Source organism: Pagrus major, chromosome 6 (assembly GCF_040436345.1).
Source record: "Pagrus major chromosome 6, Pma_NU_1.0".
NCBI lineage: Eukaryota > Metazoa > Chordata > Actinopteri > Spariformes > Sparidae > Pagrus > Pagrus major.
The window spans coordinates 33,212,993-33,232,738 of record NC_133220.1 but is presented as its reverse complement, the minus strand read 5'-3'; the positions used below and the strand labels follow the sequence as shown (position 1 = coordinate 33,232,738).

Below are 19,746 nucleotides of genomic sequence, written 5' to 3'. Positions count from 1 at the left end.
TATGTGTTGAGGATCTTCAGCCTAAAGCAGTCATCACCAACAGCAACGGTTACTGCTAACTTTACTTTAATTTAATACCAGTTTGTCTTAAATTTAAGGAACAGGTTTTGGAATAATTTTGAAGCATTTCATTATTTCACTACATACTTATCATGAAGACTGTGTTATGGTAGAATTAAATACGTTTCTATTAAAACCACTCTTCTTGTCTTTGAAACATTTATTTATTCTCCACGAACACCTGATGTGACCTCCACCACCAGCAGCTCTGAAGATTCTGTTTGATTTTCTAGATGTCATATACTGTACAGTACAGTATTATACAGTGTTGGACTCAAAAAGACATAAAATAGTTGGGCATTTTAACTTCTTCTTTTGGTGGAACTAAACCACTCAAACAAAGACACTGATTCAGTTATATTGGCCTGGCATCATCATGAACATTTAACAGTCCAGTGTATCAGATTTAGTTGCATCTGGTGGTGTGGTTGCGGATTGCAACCAACTGAATACCCCTCACCTCAACCTCCCCTACTGTGGCTGCTAAAAACATTGAAGGTCCTCTCTAGAGCTAATGTTTGGTTTGTCAGCTCTGGACTACTGTAGAAACATGCCAGAGCAACATCTGTGGAAGAGGCACCGCTCCCTCAGTAGATATAAAAGGTAAAAAAAAAAAATTAATCATTTTGATTATACACTAATGAAAACAAAATCATGAATATTATATTAATTTCTGCTAAAATATCCTCCTAATTCCTACAAACTGGACATTTAAGTGCAGACTGAAGAAGGGTCTAAACTGCATTATCTTAAAACAGTTATAACTTCAATTCAAATCAAAGAAGAACTGTTTACAGTGATGGATTACAAAACTACAAAATAAGAGTCTGCTATCTGATTCTAATATTGTACAGGAATGAATGGAAACCAGTGGATGCCTGGAAAGGTGGAACCATACATTTCTAAAACACAGCATCATGATTAGCAAAATGACTAAAACATGCAAAACCACTGCTATGGTCCTTTAAAGGTAATTTAGTCTTGGGTTGTGGAGGAACACACACACACGAACAGCTAGATATCAACCCCCTTTCTTCCTCAGCTGTTTGCAGTAATGTCATTAGGGTCATTCCATGTCAACTCTCAAAGCTGATGTCTGACATTAGTTCATAAAAGTTTGAAATATGTGTATTGAAAGAACTAAGATTAGTAGTTAGTCCAGACAGTTTGTATGCAACAAACCAAGCTATTACAAACCGTAACTTACAAATTTCCATGACGATTTACACTTTACACTAAAACAGGACCAAATAACTTATAGACAGAACTACATTAATACTACACGATAAAATTTGGTCAAAACTAGTGAAGACATGATTCTTTTGAAATAGACTGGTCATTCTGGTAAAAAAAAAAAAAAAAAAAAAAGACTACCTGTAAACTGTAAAAATTCTGCAACAACTGAATACAATACAATACGGCCTCATCGAGTGAAAAATAAGAAAAATTATGAAAATGAAATTAAGCCCTTGGGGCCAAACTTTCACATTTTTACATGATTTTCTTTCAAGAAAATCCATACATGAAATGACATTTGTGATCCATTATTAAACTTTTGTCTCTTCAGTAGGAACAAATGGGCTTTGAAGCTGAGTGCCACATGCAGGTTAGGGAAGCTAGAAAGTAGTGAGAGATGATGGATTAAAGCATCGTTGGTCTTTTTTATGGAATCTGTGGTAAATAACAAAAACACAGAATAATGCCAGCCTTTTGCTTTAAGCACATAAAATCAGAACAGTCTACATTTTTATAGTGTTGCTTTATTTTACTAAACCACTTAAGTTATGGAGGTTTTTCAAAGTAGGTTCAGTTGTGTATGATCACAGAACAAAACATATGATCTCTGGGCCACACTAGTGCAACATATGGTTACCGTCTTGTCATTCCTGAACAGCGTATTTGCTCATTCTGAAACACTTGAGCTAAACAGTTTGAGCTAATCAGATATTTTAACTAATAACAAAGATGACAGTGTGTCCTTTTTTTTAATATACAACTAATTTTTATTTTTTATTTTAAATAGTAAAAGTTAAAAAGGCAACAAAATGTTAGAACAGTAAACACAAAACAGAGAAATAATACAACACAGTAATAGAATGACAAACATGTATAATGATCCATTTAAAAGTTTGCAGACATCTTGGTGACGTCACGTTGCAGGTCCACGACGTGCAGCTCAATTCTCCTGTGCAGCTCGTCAATTGAAGTTGACAGGTTGTCGTACAGAGCCTGGACACAGTGAGGTGGAACATGTTAGTCTCTTACAGTGAGGCAGACATGTACTAGGTGAAGGCTCCCTGTCCTGCTCCTACCTGAGCTCTCTCCGTCTCTTTACTGCACACATCTCTCAGACTCTGGATCTTGGCCTTCAGCTGCTGCGTCTCACTGGAGATCTCTTGGATTTTCTCTGCCATTTCCTCACGCTTCTGATGGATCTGGTTACACTGCCTGGGGAACAATTCAAATTTGGGTTTTTTTTTTACTTTTAGTTTGCAGAATGGATTGTGAAATTATTACTATGAATCAGATTTACAACTACTATGTGTAAATCCCATGATATTGTAGAAATGACCAGTAGTGAATCATGTTGTATGTATTAAATACCCCAACACGTCTTGAACATGCTGCTCCTTCATCTCTCTCTTCTTCTGCCTGCGGATGTTCTGTTTGGACTCTTTGTCCAGCTTCATGGCCAGAGCTCGCTTTAACTGGCCTTCCTCAATACACAGGTTCTTGAGCTCCTTCTGCTTCTTCTCATACTGAGCCATTAGCTCCTGGTGCTACACACACACATGCACACAGACACAGACGGACAGACAGACAGACAGACAGACAGACAGACAGACAGACAGACAGACAGACAGACACACACACACACACACACACACACACAGAACAGTGATATAGTAATGCATAATTGCACAATAACAAGCTGTAAAGAGAAGATTCTAGTGTTTTTACACCACATATTTGTCAGAATGTACTGCTGGGGGATTGTTAATTCTGGAGCCTGGTCCAACCTAAGATGAGAACCATCATTCCTTCATTCTTTAACATTCATCACCACCACTAATACCACTGATGACTGACATGAAAATCAGTACAAAAATGTCAAAGATAGTTTTAAAAGTGGTCATTTGTAAGAAAAGGCCAGAATTCAAAGGTAGCTCAGGCATTTTTGGCTGTAGCGACTAGCTTTTCTTACCTCCTCCTGCCGCTGCTTGGTGTTGTTCATGCTGCTCTCCAGGTCCTGCAGCAGGTTGGACATCTGCTGGTTCTCAGCCTCAGTTTGAGTCATATTCTGCACCATGTTCTGCAGCTCCACCACACGCTCATCTGTGTCTTCCTGAAATCATAGCCATCAAAAGCTTTTCATTAAGCTAAATGAAAGGAACTGGTTGCATATATCTGTCTTCAAACAGCAGTTTTGGGAGACCGCTCCGCTTTTCTACTCACGATGGAGGTCTTGATGTTCTTGACATTCTCCCTCATCTTCTCCATCTGACTCTTGAGCTCCTCTGGAGACTCCACAATCTGAGACTTGAGTTTGGTGATGTCTTCCTTCAGGTTGCTGACGTCCACCTTCAGCTGGGTCTGTCACACACATCCAAACAGCAGAAAGATCTTTTCAGTGAAAGGCCTCCAGTCTTATGGTTTGTCATTTAGGTTGATCTATCTGTGGGTGTTTGGGACAGTACACCCAAGTACCACATAATATTGGGCATAGAGATGATAATATTTCCACCACAGTCACATACCAGTTTCTGATTCTTCTCTGCATTGTTGGTTTTCAGCTCTGCTATGATGTCATTTTTCGCGTTCTGAAAAGGAGATACATTTATTTCACTTGACAGCACACATAACAACAGGTTTTATTGCTTTGACTGCTTCATCACCACCTACCACTTCCTGGCATTCATGCATGGTATTGGTCTGCAGCTCAGAGAGTGCAGCTGCCAACTCATCAGCTTCAGCCTGCTGCTCTGGTGGGATGGTCCTGAACAGGGACAACAAACATCAAAGTGTTACTTTTGTCTTTAAGTTACAGTAGAGGACACGGAACTCATTATGTTCTGATTTCTTGTCATCATGAAAACATGATTATTAATTAAACAAAAACTCCACCCATTTTACACTAACGCAGTATAAAGCCTTTTGTTGCTCCAAAGTAAGCTCCATGTAAACTGAATTATTGCCTCCAATGATGCCACTCAGTGGCTAAGTTGCATTTAAGTAATGTAGGCATTATGCATTAAATTAAGAAACTCATTGTTCAGTGTATAAAATGTCAGAAAATAGTAAAAAATAAAAATGTGCTTGTTTGGTCCAACTAATAGTCGAAAACTCAGAAATATTATGTTTAAAGTGAAATCACATAGCCAAAAAGCAGCTGAACATGACATTAGAGAAGCTTGAAAAAAAAATACATATTTCATCAAATACTTACGTCAGCACCTCAATCTTCTTCTCTGCTTCTAAAATGCCTTTTTTGTAAGCCTGCAGTCTGTCCATGTCTGCCCTCTGACAACAGAGAGGGAAAAGAAAACCTTATTGAGAAAGAAGCTGGCCAACAATGTCTGAAAAAAAATTATTTAAGATTTAAGCTAAACTTCAAGCAGCAGTGTTCAACTGGCCACTGAGTCACTGAGCAACACAAATGGATCATATAGGGTTATGTCATTTTTAAGGGGGCATGTCCATTTTCCTCACTACACCTGAATGGACCAATCTAACATACAAATTTGGCCTGTTTCTCCAGGGCTATCTCCATCCTCTGCTTCCTGAAGTGAAGAAAGTTCATGATGGCACTGAGGATAGTCAGAGTCCGCTGTTTTTCTGGAAGGGAAGAACAAGAACAGCATCCAGGGTCATCTGACATCTAGGCCATCAGATGTGTAAATATGTGATATAGTTTGATGAAAAAACGTACTTGGACTTAGAAGGTCATTCAGTGAAAAATCGTACACCAAGCACATCGGCAGAAACTGTTGCCTGAAAGAGATCACACACACTACTTATAAAAACAGATGTACTGTAGATACACATCTTACATTTTTTTGTAATCATTATAACTTTCATTGTTTTGTGATTGGTATGTGTTGTGTTACATCCAGGAGAACTCACATGCGGATGTAGACACTCATAATAGCAGTGGCCCCCTCATGATATTCTGGATACTGAATGTTCTCCATAAGAGGAACCTGTGGGAAAACAAATTCATTCTTAAATAAAGGAAATATAACAACAAATGTAGGCGTATGGACACTACTGTACGTGTGACATAAACCACCACATCTTTACCTACATAAATATTAAGTGTTGAAAGTGACATTATATACAAAAGGAACACAAGAGACTGCTCAGTATAAAGTAAGTCTATCAATATTGACTTCATGAACTGGTACACAGGCTTGGATGCAAACAGGTTCATGTTTCCTGTCAAGCACAGTACTTACCATGGAGTGACACTCGGGTCTGAAACGATACAGGAGATGTAACACTCTCATGTACAATGTTTGAACTGCCTCCGGCTGAAAGAGAGAATGAAAGAGCACTGTGTTAATGATCTGTAATTGATCTGACTATTGAGGACTGATGGCTGAAACATCATCTTGGGCTTTGGACAATTATATTATTTACCATTTGCTATCATCAAGACAAAAGTATTTATCTGTAAATCCAGAAAATAATCAGCAGATTAAATTATAATATATATATATATATATATATATATATTATAAAATTATTTCTTTTCCCTCTCCATGTATAATTTTGAAGAAAGGACCACTGCATACCCAGCAAACAGGTAACCCTCTGGGAACGTTCCCTAAAGGTTATTTTTCGTTCTTAAAGGTCATTTTTTATATATGTGATATATAGACACAGAGTCTGGTCATTTAATCCAAGTCATGAACTGCACATTCATTGCACAAGCGAGGTTCTCAGACGCTCACGAGAGTGGAGCTAGCTGTGGAAACACTTTAGTATTGCTTCCATATCATTGAACACTGGTCTGTCTGTTGATATGGTTGGATTCAATCAACTAATAGGTAAATATTTGAATAATCGTACCCTCACAACACTTTTTTTTTGAAGAATGTTTAGCATGTTTAATGTTATAGTTTTAGGTGCACCAAGTGCTCTGTGTTAATGAAGTTGTAGTTTCTTTGTTTCTTTACAGACCAAAACCAACCCATTAAACTACATTGGTACCATGGATGTATGGTACTTTTTGTGACTGATTTTGCTTGTTTCTGTTTAATTCAGTTGAAGTGAAGACTGTTGTAGGTTGGCCAGCAGACAGTAAGAGCTTTCTCTCTTGGGCTGGAGAGGCACTGAAGTCTGTGGGAGACTACGGAAGAACTGGAGGTCAGTGAGGCTGGAAGATGAGTCACACAACACCTCTCATTCAATAAGTGATTGTTTGCTTTCTATGTTGGCTCCTTTGTTGTACAGCTCCTACCAAGTTTGCTATTTTTTAAGATTAATTTCTTGTATATGAACTACAAAAGCATTGCACTGTCAACATTAGTGCAGAGTTAACTTTTTGATTGTTAGTATGTTTTAAAGAACTGTAACACACTTCCACAGAGGCTAACAGGCAAATATCATTTTGCTGATGTATTCAGGGAAAGCTCTGGGACAGCTGAAATGTAATGTCTGTGGGTAAACAGTTGTCTGTTGCATCAAACCACCAAATATAGGTCCAAAAAAGGCAAAAGCAAAACAAAAGAGTTGTCTAATAATACAGCTTTGCTTGTATATAACCATCTAACATTCTGACCATCTTTTTTTTCTGTCTCCTGTTACAGATGGTGCTTATCGGTCATGAAACTCCATTTGGAAATGTGTTATTTGTTGTTAAGAACTGATATTAACTGTTAACTGACCACCACAGCCTGTGTGGACACCATCATTGGGCCAACCTAGACTACCTTGGCTCTTCCCTCAGTCCATGAGAAGGGACTAGTGAGAGATGGAAAAATAATGAATCTGACTGGTTGTAGGAAAAACAAAAACAGTATTTCTGTGGTTGAAAGTTAAATTTGAACATAAATTACCTATAACCTCCTTCATAGATAGTTAGGGTAACTGGTGAAATCTGATACAGGAGCCAAAACTGATAATCATCCAGGAAGAAACAGTTGATATTAGAATGTAAAGATGCAAGTTAGCTGTTCAATTACACATCCTGCCATACCATTAATGGGAATAGGATACAAAACAAAAATGAAAGTATTTTTGGAATAAAATATGGTGTAATATATATATTTCTTAATGATTAAGATTTGTATTTCTTTTAAAATTAACTTAATGTAGGTGTTTGACTAACTTTTGAAATTAAGTTTTGTTACAACTCTACAACAAACTGTATTTATTGAGATCTGGTTTGGAGAGATAATATTCACTAATTAGACTTAGACTTTCTTTATTTGTGATTCAAATTACACCTTACAGTGCAGATCAGAACGAAATTTCGTTGCAGTTGGGTCAGTATAGCACAGGATAAGAAAACAGCAGCAAGTATTTACATAAAACAAATAATAAAGAGTGTAAACATAAATACTTTATAAAATATAAAAATATATTGTACAATGTGTATTATTTATATTGCACAATCAAGTGAAGCAGTCCTGAGTGGGTGTGTGAGGGAGGATGGAAGGGTTTTTATTTTGTGTTTAACAGTCTTATAGCTTGTGGAAAGAGGCTGTTATAGAACCTAGCTGTTCTGCTTCGATGGCTAATTTGGACTGTTTCAGATAACTTTTACTTCTCTTTGTTACCATTATTTATTTGGTCGGCTTCATATTAGCCTGTTATTCTGGCTGCTCGTTTTATTCATAACGTGCCTGAAAAATAAATGACAGTTATTGCAGTAGCAGTGTTAGGGGTATTGATTGAAAGCGTGATCGCTGAAACTGAGGAAAACGGGACAATACTGAGACGCATCCCTGCTCGGAGGTCTGCCCCCGCCATACGTCCGGGGGAGCTGGAAGAAGTTGACACCGGGACGCCCGGTGCGGTCAGATGGCCCTGTTGCTACCGCTATAGACAGAGAGGGTGAAGCAAGGCGAGGACTTTGTGGACAGGTGAGCAGATGAAGACGTGTCACAGTCGAAGCTGGTGTAATATGAAATTTTAGGTATGACTCGTAAGCAGAATAATGACAAGCGACCCATTAAATAACGTTGTCTCTGCAACGATTTTGAAAACCAAATGTCTGTGTTATTATTTGGCTACATGTTATGGATTCTGCATATTGACATACTTTAAACGAATGTAACAATGTAAAGCTATATTTTTAGCTGGTCCTATTCAGTCCTTAAAGGTATCAAAGCTTACAGCTTCACATGATATCTGCCTTTCTGATACCGTTACATGAAGCGACTTTATCCCATCGCATTTCTCATTGGACTGACGTCTCCCCAGTTGGAAAATTTAAATTAACGCCTTAGTCTGGCAGTTTCTTATAAATTAATTATCAAGTCCATTGTGTACTTTTGTTACTTTCTCACAAACCATTTGCACGTAGTCATGTCGCCGAGTTGAAATATTCAGTTTCTGTCAGCATACATTAGCAACACTGAACGGACGTTACCTTCGGAGCAGGAGTCAGATCGCTCTTGGTGAAGTGTTTTGCCTCTTGGCCAGTGAGAACTTCTGTCCGGTAAAAGTTCACTATCGCATCCGCACTATGGAGAGGGAAAGTGTTTTCAGACATTGTTGTATTTTTAAAGGCGATTAAAAACAGACAAAAGACAGGGGAAAAAATAGTTCTTGCACGACGATACAAAATTGGCGCCTTAAAAAGACTTCCTTGTTGATTTCTCGACGGAGCGTTTGATTGGTCAGTTCATCTTTCTTCTTTTGGTTGGATGGCGGGTTGCAACTATGACTTTTACGGTGCTTAACGCCACCTACTGTACCGGAGTATTTAGCATGGGGATATTAGGCAGTACTTAGGCAGTAGTCAGAGTAAATAAATATAAGTAAAATGAAGTAGTTAATCAAACAAAACAAAAATTCCCTCAGTTCTGTTAAATGTCCCTGTCTCATTCAACATTCTACAGCAGCTGTCTGTGTGTCCTTTAGGCTACATTCACATTCACATTCACTGTCTCCTGCAGTTCTGCCCTCCTGCTGTTCCCAGGATACCCTCAAGTTTCCATTGTCTTCCTTACCTGTCCTTTGAGATAGCCTTATCTTTTCTCCCCCATATTTTTTTACAGTGCAGTAGCATATGTTCTGCACTATATGTAGTTTTACATCCCAAACATTAATTTGATATCATTTCCCTATCAAAAACAGTGGTTTATTTAGCCCTGCCTGTGTGGGCAAAACAAAAAAAGTCTTGTTAGGGCTGTCCTTTCTCTTTCTTCTAGACACACCCTGTACATTAACAGTTTTCTGTATGCTGTAATATTTCCTTCCGCTATCCCTGTCCCATCTAATTTTCCATTTCTTCTGTATTTCTTTCTTCAGTATTGCCTTAGCTTCTCCTTTGCCAAAAGGTATATCCATGACACCCCTCATCCAGTTGCTCTTTTGGCTTTTCAGTCTGCTCATTTGTTTCCTTTTATGCCAACAAGAGCTGGTACCTAGCAGAACCTCACATCCACTCAGAGCCTGCGTAATCTAAAGAGACTTTGTTGGATTTCAAGCATCAAGTCTTCTCTGTTAGATTTCGTGGTTTGGATGCTGAGTAGGACTGCTGCTAAATCAACACAACACACATTTCTGATCTTACTTCCTCCAGCCACAGCAGGCCTATGATGTACACCATCATTTCTGCTGTGTAAACTGTTATTAAATATGGTCTATCCAGTCTTTCATTCTTCTTCTGTTGTGTGAGAGAAGTACAGTGCACACCAGCGCCCCCTACTGCACTAAATAGGTACAATTTTTTAACCTCGTGTCGCTCTGTTTGTTTGGATTCAGTTTATATTTGTATGTGTGGTCTTGCTTAAAAAAATGTATGTGTGAATACATTACAAGAGAACAAGAACAACACAGTGTGCGCTAATACACAGTAGGGCGACCGGACTCCAAAGCAGCAGGGGGCGCTAATGTGACACTGCGAGTGGTAAATGTGCACGTGACATAACGCGGAACTCGTGCCCTGCCCCTGGTGGATCCTATAGGTCCATGGGTGGGTTCGGGATGTCTTTTAGGAGAACTTGGTTCAGTTACAGTAAAAAAAAAACAACAACAACCATGTACTGCGTGCAATGACTCTGGACGGAGTTACTGAGCTGACAGTTTGCTGTGAGATTTAAGGGATAATGGCGGTGAACTGGGCCGAGAGGATCTCTGCCTTCTCTCGCAGTCCGTCTCGCTTCCTGTCCGGGACAACAGCTGAGGCTTTCCTGGCAGAGCTGCTGCGAGAGCTCCGAGACGACAGAGCCAGCTACAGTGTGAAGGTAAAAAACAAAAGCATATATTGTAAAACAATAAACAATAAATGAATCCCCGGTCCCTCTATCATGCTTTATAAATCTGTTTTAATGCCCGCCCCGCTGCAAATTCATCCTGGTCTTATTAAATGAGATTTTATTGAAGTAACATTAACTTTAGTAAAACGTTGACACTTGCTAACGAATGTGACTAATGTTTGTTTTTTGTCCATATCTCTTCATTGATGTTCCACTACTTTTGTACAGCTGCCAACCCTGTAGATGTTTAAATGCAGTGTGGCATGTTGCTCTCTCCAGAAAATCTCCCCGCTGGTTCCACTTTTACAAAATGGATGGTTTCTATGTTCAGAAAATGAATGTGCATGGGGTTTGCACTGACACAATACACAATTCTAACATGTCAACTTGGGCTTTGGGAAATTGAGAGGGAGATTCCTCACTGTTTTCTAAAATAATAAGTAAGTCAGTCATTGACAGTAGAAACTGCAAATCATTCAACAAAGAGGCTGTTTTTATTACTGTTTTATTTTGAAGTGTTTGTGTAATCATTTGTAATAAGTATCCTACTTGATATATCATCTTTGGCATTTTTCTTTTACCAGTTGTGTGGTTAATGTAATCCCGACTAGTGTGCGTGGTCTCCAGTGCTGTGAAAACTGATGGTCCATATTTCTTACATGTCACCCACCTCAGGTCTTCCTGCTATCCCCACTCTGTGAGCATCCGACTGTGCTGTGTCCCTCAGATTCAGTGGGTGAGGAGACAGCCCTGGAGCTCATGTCAGTGTTCGCCCAGTGTCCTCCAAAGACTGTCCAGTTTTGTTGTCACCTCCTCTTGGCCCTCACCTCTGTGCTGGTCTGCACTTCCTGTGTGAGCAGTCGTTCCAGAGCATCTCAAGACTTCCTGGACCTGCTCCTTCAGATCGCCCAGGACACCAGTGACCTCCACGGTGATGCTGCTCATCGCTCTTTACGGGCCACAGCTTGCGACTGCCTGCAGGAGCTGGAGGCCTGTTCTCCAGGCCTTCTCTCCCAGCGCCTCGAGCTCTTAGGTGGACTCCGGCAGCGAGAATCCTCCCGGCTCCACCAGGCCTACGCAGGACTTCAGACCCTGGTGTTAAGAAATGCTGTGTATCAGCTCACACAGGAAACTGGAGCTGGTCCTGGGCATCTTAAGGCTCTTCTTGGAGGAAATACTTTTGTTGCATGGGAAGCAGAGCAGGACTCAGGCCTGATGAATAACAAAGACTCAGCCGTTCTGTCTTCTGTCATCCTGGGACCCATGGGGACAGTGCCTACCCTCCAGACTGGGCCTGACTGTAAGGAGCTGCGTTCAGTCCTGTCCTCCCTGCTGGAGGAGTCCTACCTCCTCACTCCTCTATGTCAGGCTGCACTGCTACACAGACTGACAGAGGTGGTTGCCATGGTGCCTGGTGTCCCTCCTGCCATATTCAGAGCTCAGCTGCTGCGGCTGCTGGGGACGAGCGAGGTAAAACATTGTGGAAAAATGCTCATGACAATTTCCCAGGGCCCAAAGTGACAACATCATATTTCTTTTTTGTCCAACCAACAGTCTGAAACCCATGCAATATTTAAAAGTGATATCCTGATGCAGAGTGCAGAAAATGACTCTTGTCTTGTTGTTGTACACATATTAAATGATAAAAAGCAGATGGCAATAATTTTGGCAAGCTGCTTTACAATTAAAGCCAACATGTGGTTCACCTAATGGATGCTTGTGATGTGAAGCAGAGGCTGTAGGAATTGTTGGGTTTACATTAGCAGTAAAATTGCTCTGATACAGCAAAAAGCCTCAAGCAAAGAAGACTATTCTATCAGTAAGATGCAATTATGAACAGTAACGTACACCGATCAGCCAGAACATCAAAACCACTGACAGGTGAACTGAATGTCGTTGACCATCTCTCTACAATGCAATGTTCTGCTGGGAAACCATGGGTCCTGGCATTCATGTGGATGTTCTTTGACAAATAACACCCATCTGCATGCAACAACTTTCTATGAACATTTAATAAATAGCAATAATTAATACTTATGACTAATTGACACCTAAATATGATAAGTTTCCTTTTTCTCTTATGGCCCATAATTGTTAGGTTCCGTAGTTAATTGTTTAGTTGTTAATTTTAGAGCAGCTTTTTAGGGCGTATTATCTTAACTTTGCATATAGCCAGGCTGTTTCTCCCTATTTCCAGTCTTTATGGTTAGCTATGCTAACTGGCGCAGGCTCCAGCTTCATCTTCATGTTTATGCGGCCACAGTGTGGCAGAAAGCAGCTCAGACTTTCTTAAAAAAAAGAAGATAAAACAGGAAGTCTACACACACTTTAAGTCTAAGTCTACACTTTAAGTTAAAGGAACAGTTTACCCAGAAATGATTTTTACATTTAAATAAGTTCAGATCTACTTCAGTTGTTTTTAGCTGTGACGCTTCAGACATGTTGAGGGGACTATGAAACATCATCTGACTTCCCATCAGCATGGGGGAGGAGATAATGGCTGAATTTAATTTTTAGGTTAACCTTTCCTTTAACCTATACAGTTTTGAGATAATTAGACTTGATGACTCAGTAAATCTTTGTTGACCTCTTCCAGGTGTGCCTCCTCCACACCACTCTGCTGATGAAGTGTGCGTTCACCGATAGTCTGTTCAGCGCCGAAGACGAAGCCTTCATCCTTAAGCGGCTGGTCGTGCTCTCCCAGCACCCGCTGCTGAGTACACCAGAGAAGCTTTTCTACATGGACTGTATCCTGCACTTTCCTGAGAACCGGCCAATCGGCAGCAGCGATGGTGACGAGACCCTCCCCGTGCTGCTGACTCCACAGCTAGCCTTGGCCCTAGTGCCCACTGTGTTCAACGACAGCGCCACCATGCTGGCACGTCTCAACCTGCTGTCTCTGGTCTACCTAGAGGAGGGGGAGGAAGGGGAGGAAGGCAGGGGCCTGGCCTACCTCTACGAACACCTCACCTCGCTGCTGCACATTGTGGAAAACGGAGGCAGTCGGGAGGTTGTTGTCACATTCTTCAGAGCTTCCCTCCTCTTCCTTTCCTACTTCTATCACGTGGAGCGCTACTCCAACAGTCTGACAGAGAAGCTGTGTAAGCTCTACCTCCACCACACCTACCTGGCTCCACACCTCATCAATCTGGCCGACCAGACCCAGGACAAGCTCACTGAGTCCAGCTGGGCTGTTGGGCTCCTGAAGGCCCTCCAGGGAGTCATCACCGAGGCCCCGCTCGCCCAGCTCACCTTACAAGACCTCAGCAGGCACCTCAAGATGCTGGCTCGAGTGGCAGAGGAAGGAGAAATCCCCCAGCACACGACCCTCAGCTTCCTGTCCAGCGTTATCACTCCATCTTCCTCATCTCTGTGCGTGAGCGGCGACTGGCGTCTGGGGAACAGCCTGCTGGGGGTTTGCCGCCGCCTCCTCGTCCACCCCAGCCTGGACTCGCTGCTCATTCCTCTGGCTGACATTCTGCAGCACCTCACTTGCCGCTATGGAGACACGGACATCATGGACCATGCCCGCCTCTACTACTCTCTCCTGACCACGCTGTCCCGGGAGAAGCTGGCCAGCATGTTGGCGCAGGATTTGACCGAGGGAGGGCGGCAGGTCAAGAGGCGAACACTGTCTTCCATCATGGCTGAGGGTGAGGGGCTCACAAGTGCGCTAACAATTCACCAGACGGAGAAAGCAATATTCAGGCTGATGAAGGCCCAGTCTGAGCCACGAGAAAGAACACAAAGTGATAAAGAAAGTGACCTTAACCGGAATGAGATGGAGAGCAGCCCAGGAGAGGCAAAGGTAGCACTGGAAGCCTACAGAGCTCAGTTCGTCGACCCTCGCTTCGCCTCAGAAATCACATTAAACTACCAGCTGACTCACGTCGAAGCTGAGGACTCCCGCTTTAATCAGCTTTTCAGCATCTGCCTCCACTTCAGCCTCACAGACGACCACTATGAAGACCTGAGTGACATCAGTGTCCCGTGTCTGTTCAGAGACAGGCCATGGCCCAAGGTGATGCTGACACTGAAGCCCAGGAGGCCCTACCCCACCACGCTCCACGCCAGCGCCATCTTCACCACCCATGATGGGCTCTCCTGGCACACTGTCCTGCCGGACGTACACATTGCTTTCCAGCAGGCCTTCATGCCTCCGCCTACTCCACCTGCCTGGGGACGGGGCGGCAGACTGAGCTTGTTTGAGGGTTTATGGGATGAAATTAACTCTGAGAGCAGAGAGAAGGACTCAGCAGACTGTGCCACCAGCCTGTTCTGCTGCCAGCTGAAGGAGGCAGCTCTGATATCCTTGGTGGAGAAACACTTGCTCCCCTATCTTGTATCAGAGATGTCTGAAGAAGACGACGAGTTCAAAGTGCTCGTCTTCCTCCCACCACAGTCCCACATGCTGCTGAAGATCAGGTCAGAGGAAGACGCTGTGCACTTTAACGTCGCCACAGATAACTGGCAGCTTCTGCCTCACGTTAATTCTTATCTACTGACAATCACATCCTCCCAGGAAGACACTCACAGCTGTCTGTGACGCATTTTACTGCCTTGTTTTTAATTTGAAAGAAAAAGCTGATTTTTTTTAACAAAATCTCTGAATTTGTAAGCACTTTAATAACTCCAGTTGTACTTAGAATTAAATTGCTTAAGATGGTTGATTTACAATAAAGTTATTGCATTTTAATTTTTTGACCTGAAATTGAACAAATGCATGAAATCACATTTTGTCCTCTGTTCACATCGTGTTGGTTACAGTCTATAAATGAAAGACAAAATACATCATTTCTTTGAGTTGCACAGGATCTCACTGATATCATTGATAAGTTGTATTTCCCTGCTGTATACCAATAAGGCATTATAATATCAAAGAGACCCCATGTAGGCTGTAGGACCCATTAATGGAACCCTGTCAAGTTTCTGACTACTAGTAGCACAATGGAGCCATGTATTTATTAGTGATCCGTGTTTTTGGCTTTGTGTTTTGATCAGACACAATTCACATCCTGCTGTGTGTTTGTTGTTGGTGGTAATGCACCAACAAAGGCAGTGAAGTGAAGAAAACGACTGCCAGCAGCAAACATGGATATAAACAATGAACAATTACAATAAATAAATAATAGCTTTGCAAAATGGATTTTAGTGAGACACACTGAATATAAACAAAATGTTTTTTGTTTACAGAAAACTCCACAGGGCACCTTTAATTTTCATGCTTGTGATTAATGTTGGCAAGATAACTGACTAAATGTGTGTGAAGTGATCTTTTTTTTTGAGTTTTGGAAAAAACTCCATGCGCAGGCTAACCAGATAACCCCAATTTGAGACTTTTCTAGTTTAGAAAAGAGTGCTAAGATTGAGTGTATACATCCAATATCAGAACAATGTGTTTACAAACTAAAAGTTGTAATGATGCATTATAGTCTTCACTCAGTGAAAGTCACCAAGACACTGTGTGTTGGCTGTTTTGATATCAGCAATCCCAATCCATGTATGGATTTGTCAGTTCAAATAGATGTCCATTAAGACTATAGCCAGCATCCTTTAAAAATTCCAGTTCTTTATTCAGTCCAGTTCAGCAGTCCTCTAATCAGAGAGGCCCTTGAAGTTGGGTCCTGCGTAGGGAGGTAAGGCAGTCTGTTGGCTCAGTAGTTTATCCATGATGGCGATCTCTGAGTCCCTCTTCTCCACCTCATCTATGGGGGTCCAGGACATGTCGTGTTGAAGTTTGAATGCTCCGACGAAAGAGTGAGGGCAGCTTGAACCCCATTCCTTCAGAGGAGAAGACAAAGAAAGTATGCTATGGTGAGATGTGTCAAAAGACAACACTTTAATTCTTTTTTAAATCATTTTGGTATAAGTTTACAAACCCACAGCTCCCTACCTAAAACACTGTGTAGTTTTTGTTCAAAAGCTAAAATGTTTTGTGGATTTATATAAACTGACAGAAAATTTAACAGCAAGAAATGTTAATAATCATTAAATAAATAAATAGATAGTTTGATTTGAGGATTGTTTAATTTGACTGTCAGTATAAAGGATGTTAATGATCACGATCAATCATCAATAAGATAAATGTGGATTTAAAATGATCAACTGACAATCAAAGACGGACACAAATACATCAGAAAGTATCTTCTTATAACTTACAAATACTTGCTAATCAAATATATCAAAATAAAATCCAAAATACTGGTATGAGAAAATGTTTTTAATTAAAATACAAGTGCTTTATCATTTAAAAAATACAAAAAGGCAATTTCAATATTTTTACATTTTAGCCATCCAGTAGCCTCAAAATGGGTTGGGCTAGTTACTGAAGAGCAACACACTGGAACTAAATAATTAAAATGAAGTCACTATTTTGTGTTATTTAGTTAATCTTTCAAGTAACTTGGTGTTTACTTTATCTGTTCTTTTCACTCCTAATTTAGCCTGCTCTGATTTTACATCGGACACTGATCAAGTCAGAGATTAAAACAAGTTATTTTAAATGGAAAAATGTCCAACATATTACATATATTATTAATGACTAACTGATAATCAATTGTTAAGGCAGCTGACTTTCAATGAAAGAAATTGGTAAACATTTGCAGCCATAGTAAGTATACATTTATATGTGTGTAATGAAAGAGCCTGAATTCTGGGTTCGCTCTGTAAAAACACCTAAAAGTCACCTTATTGCAGGAAATCTGTGAAACAATCAATGATTTTCTGGTACATTACAAAACAAATGAGAACCTGTTTATTCCCTGACAGTTTATTAAAAATCGAAGATTCCCTCACATTACACAAATTCCATGACCACTAGATAGCCTGTCAGTACCTGTATTACTTGCATAGCTAGCCAACAGCAACCAGTCAAATCCAACCTAAACTGCCTGTGTTATGGCCCACCGACTCACTATCAGCTCTCTGCTGTGTCAAATGAACTCTGAACACCAACTGTCAACATAGTTGGAGCAAAATGCCTGCAGGTGTTTAGTTAGGCATTCACATGTTAACATCTCTGCAGTACTCTCCCTGAGGGGATGTTAAGTAACCGTTCTTGTCCACACCGGGTGATAAAACATTAGAGGCAGCTCAACAGTCTAATCAGTATGTATCAGTGATATGCTCACCTTAGGAGAGATGATGGAGAAGTATTTCTGTCCAGATGGCCGCTCGTAGAGGTAATACATGTTGCCGGGTTTTTTCACAATGTTACAGGCAGCATGGTGGAGGTCAGCATCTCTTTTAGCCTCTTCTAAAACCTAGAAAGACAGCAGAAAATGATGTGCACTGGACTCGTAAGCATTTCTTGTCTTGTTTGACATGTGGCATACACAAATAAAGAACATGATGTTTTCTTACTGTCCGATTTTCAAAAAGGGTTGTTATTATGAAGTAATAGGTTGCAATAAAGTCTAATCAGAACATTACCCAATGAGATTTTGCTTGCATTACTTTGTCTTGTTTAGTGGATCACAATCCACAAAAAACAAGTTTCGATAGTTGAAATGTGCACCATTTATTGAACCTGGAATGATCATTTAAAAAAACAGCAGTCCAAAGAGTAACTGCAACACTTGTGTATCAGTGATGTATTCATAAGAACAGCCCATTCTGTGAGTGTGCTGGTGTTTTTGCTGATATCCTTACCTTTCTGGCCTGCTCCTGTAGGTATCTGATCTGGTCAGCAATCACTGTCAGTTTGTTGCTAGCGTTGGCTTTAATGAAATCATCTCCCTATAGACAAAGTAAAAAAATATTTTCAGTGCTTTTGCTGTGTATACTTTGACAGTTTGAATATAAAAAATCAAACATATCTCAGTCCACACCTTCTGGACCTGTGCTGCCAGGGCCACCAGGTCCATGGGGTCTCCCACTCTGTTGGTCTGATAGGAACTGACCAATTCCAGCCCGCTGGGGGCGCTGCTGCTCTCAACCAGGTGTACTGCACAAACAGGTAGAGTTACATCACTATTACTTCATTTACAGTATGCACTTATATCAGACGAATCAACAGGAAGGATGTGACTGCTAACTGAATGCTTAAGTACTACAACTGATGTATCATTGCCATTGCTGAAACTGTTGCAACTGCTGTGACTATCACATATTACTTACTTAATAACACGATACTAATAGATTCATTTAAGCCTAACACTTAGGCACCTCCTTGAGCTTCACTGGCCATGTAGAATACAACGAAACTATTAATTAAATCCTCATACAGTGCAGTAAGGCACGTTATGTGTTAAATTATAGCGTACTTTACAGCTGTAATTTAGTCGTTTGACCACAGCTGCTCGAACAGTCAAGTCGCCACTTAATAACACACTAGTGTATCGTGCGCTGGGCTACATGTAGCTCATTTAAGACAACTGTATCTAAATGAACACTGGCCGTGTGCTCTGTATGATAACTTCAACAGTTCGGTGAGTGCACAAAACGGTGGAAAGGTTTGACGTGAGCTTTGAGTTTCTGCTACCTGTGGTGGTTTTGTCGGGCTGAGTGGGAACGCTGACCGTCCTGTCCATCTTGTCTTTTTTCTTCGTCCTCTTTCGACAAACTGCTTTCTCGAGTGTTTGTGTCAAATACACTGTGTCTTTCCACCTGGTGGTTTTATAACCAGCTGATATTTGACCAAAACTACTGGAGGCTACACAGGGTCCTAAATCTCCGCCCCTTTTTCTCTATGATGGCAGTCCTTATTTGAGCCTGTATAAATAACTTGAAAATATTTTAAAAATGCCTCATTGGAGGCAATTCATTAGTTAAGATAAATGTGTAATGTTCTTCGCATTGAAATTAAAATCAACGTGTTGATTGTGTTTTTTATAGTATTCTCATTCTTAATTATATTTGTCTTCAGGCGCTTCAAAATCAGCTCATCCTCACCACAGAGCATTTAAACAAGAGAAGATGTGTCACTGTGGAGAAACCCAAAAGTAGAAGTCGTGATATCGTCACGTACAGTAGTAGCTACGCTAGTTTTTTCACATGAACAGCTTCACACTGTGCATAAAGACACAGAGACATGGAATATACCAGACCTAAGACCTGAGATCAACAGAGCTCTTCGATTTGGTGCATTTCCTTAGCTATATAGTTTCCCCCATGATCCATTGCGTGCGCACTTACACAAGTTCTGTTTCTATCACACGTGTTGGTGGCAGAAGTTATTTTCCCTTGCATATTTTGTGTCTATGATTGCAAAAGTTAGGGTGTTTAATATACTCCTGTGTCCTTTATGTATCCT

The 19,746-nt window shown here is 40.8% G+C and overlaps 3 protein-coding genes across 3 annotated transcripts; 1 reads left to right on the top strand and 2 right to left on the bottom strand.

Moving 5' to 3' along the window:
- Nucleotides 1–2,050: 2,050 nt before the first annotated feature.
- On the bottom strand, nt 2,051–8,874 carry nuf2 (UF2 component of NDC80 kinetochore complex). Its single transcript, XM_073468819.1, has 13 exons — nt 8,660–8,874; nt 5,517–5,591; nt 5,185–5,261; nt 4,991–5,052; nt 4,799–4,896; nt 4,508–4,581; nt 3,964–4,057; nt 3,819–3,881; nt 3,517–3,654; nt 3,266–3,406; nt 2,665–2,840; nt 2,373–2,508; nt 2,051–2,289 (listed from the first exon to the last, which is right to left on the bottom strand). The coding sequence occupies exons 1-13, from the start codon at nt 8,780–8,782 to the stop codon at nt 2,182–2,184; spliced, it is 1,365 nt and encodes a 454-aa protein (XP_073324920.1). The 5' UTR covers nt 8,783–8,874; the 3' UTR covers nt 2,051–2,181.
- Nucleotides 8,875–10,183: 1,309 nt separating this feature from the next.
- Nucleotides 10,184–15,189, top strand: ap5b1 (adaptor related protein complex 5 subunit beta 1). The gene is made up of 3 exons (XM_073468217.1): nt 10,184–10,481; nt 11,169–11,963; nt 13,090–15,189. The coding sequence occupies exons 1-3, from the start codon at nt 10,344–10,346 to the stop codon at nt 15,037–15,039; spliced, it is 2,883 nt and encodes a 960-aa protein (XP_073324318.1). The 5' UTR covers nt 10,184–10,343; the 3' UTR covers nt 15,040–15,189.
- Nucleotides 15,101–19,110, bottom strand: c6h1orf50 (chromosome 6 C1orf50 homolog). The gene is made up of 5 exons (XM_073468218.1): nt 18,976–19,110; nt 18,323–18,438; nt 18,144–18,230; nt 17,624–17,755; nt 15,101–16,274 (listed from the first exon to the last, which is right to left on the bottom strand). Exons 1-5 carry the CDS (start codon nt 19,022–19,024, stop codon nt 16,089–16,091), a joined length of 570 nt encoding a protein of 189 aa, XP_073324319.1. The 5' UTR covers nt 19,025–19,110; the 3' UTR covers nt 15,101–16,088.
- Nucleotides 19,111–19,746: the final 636 nt, after the last annotated feature.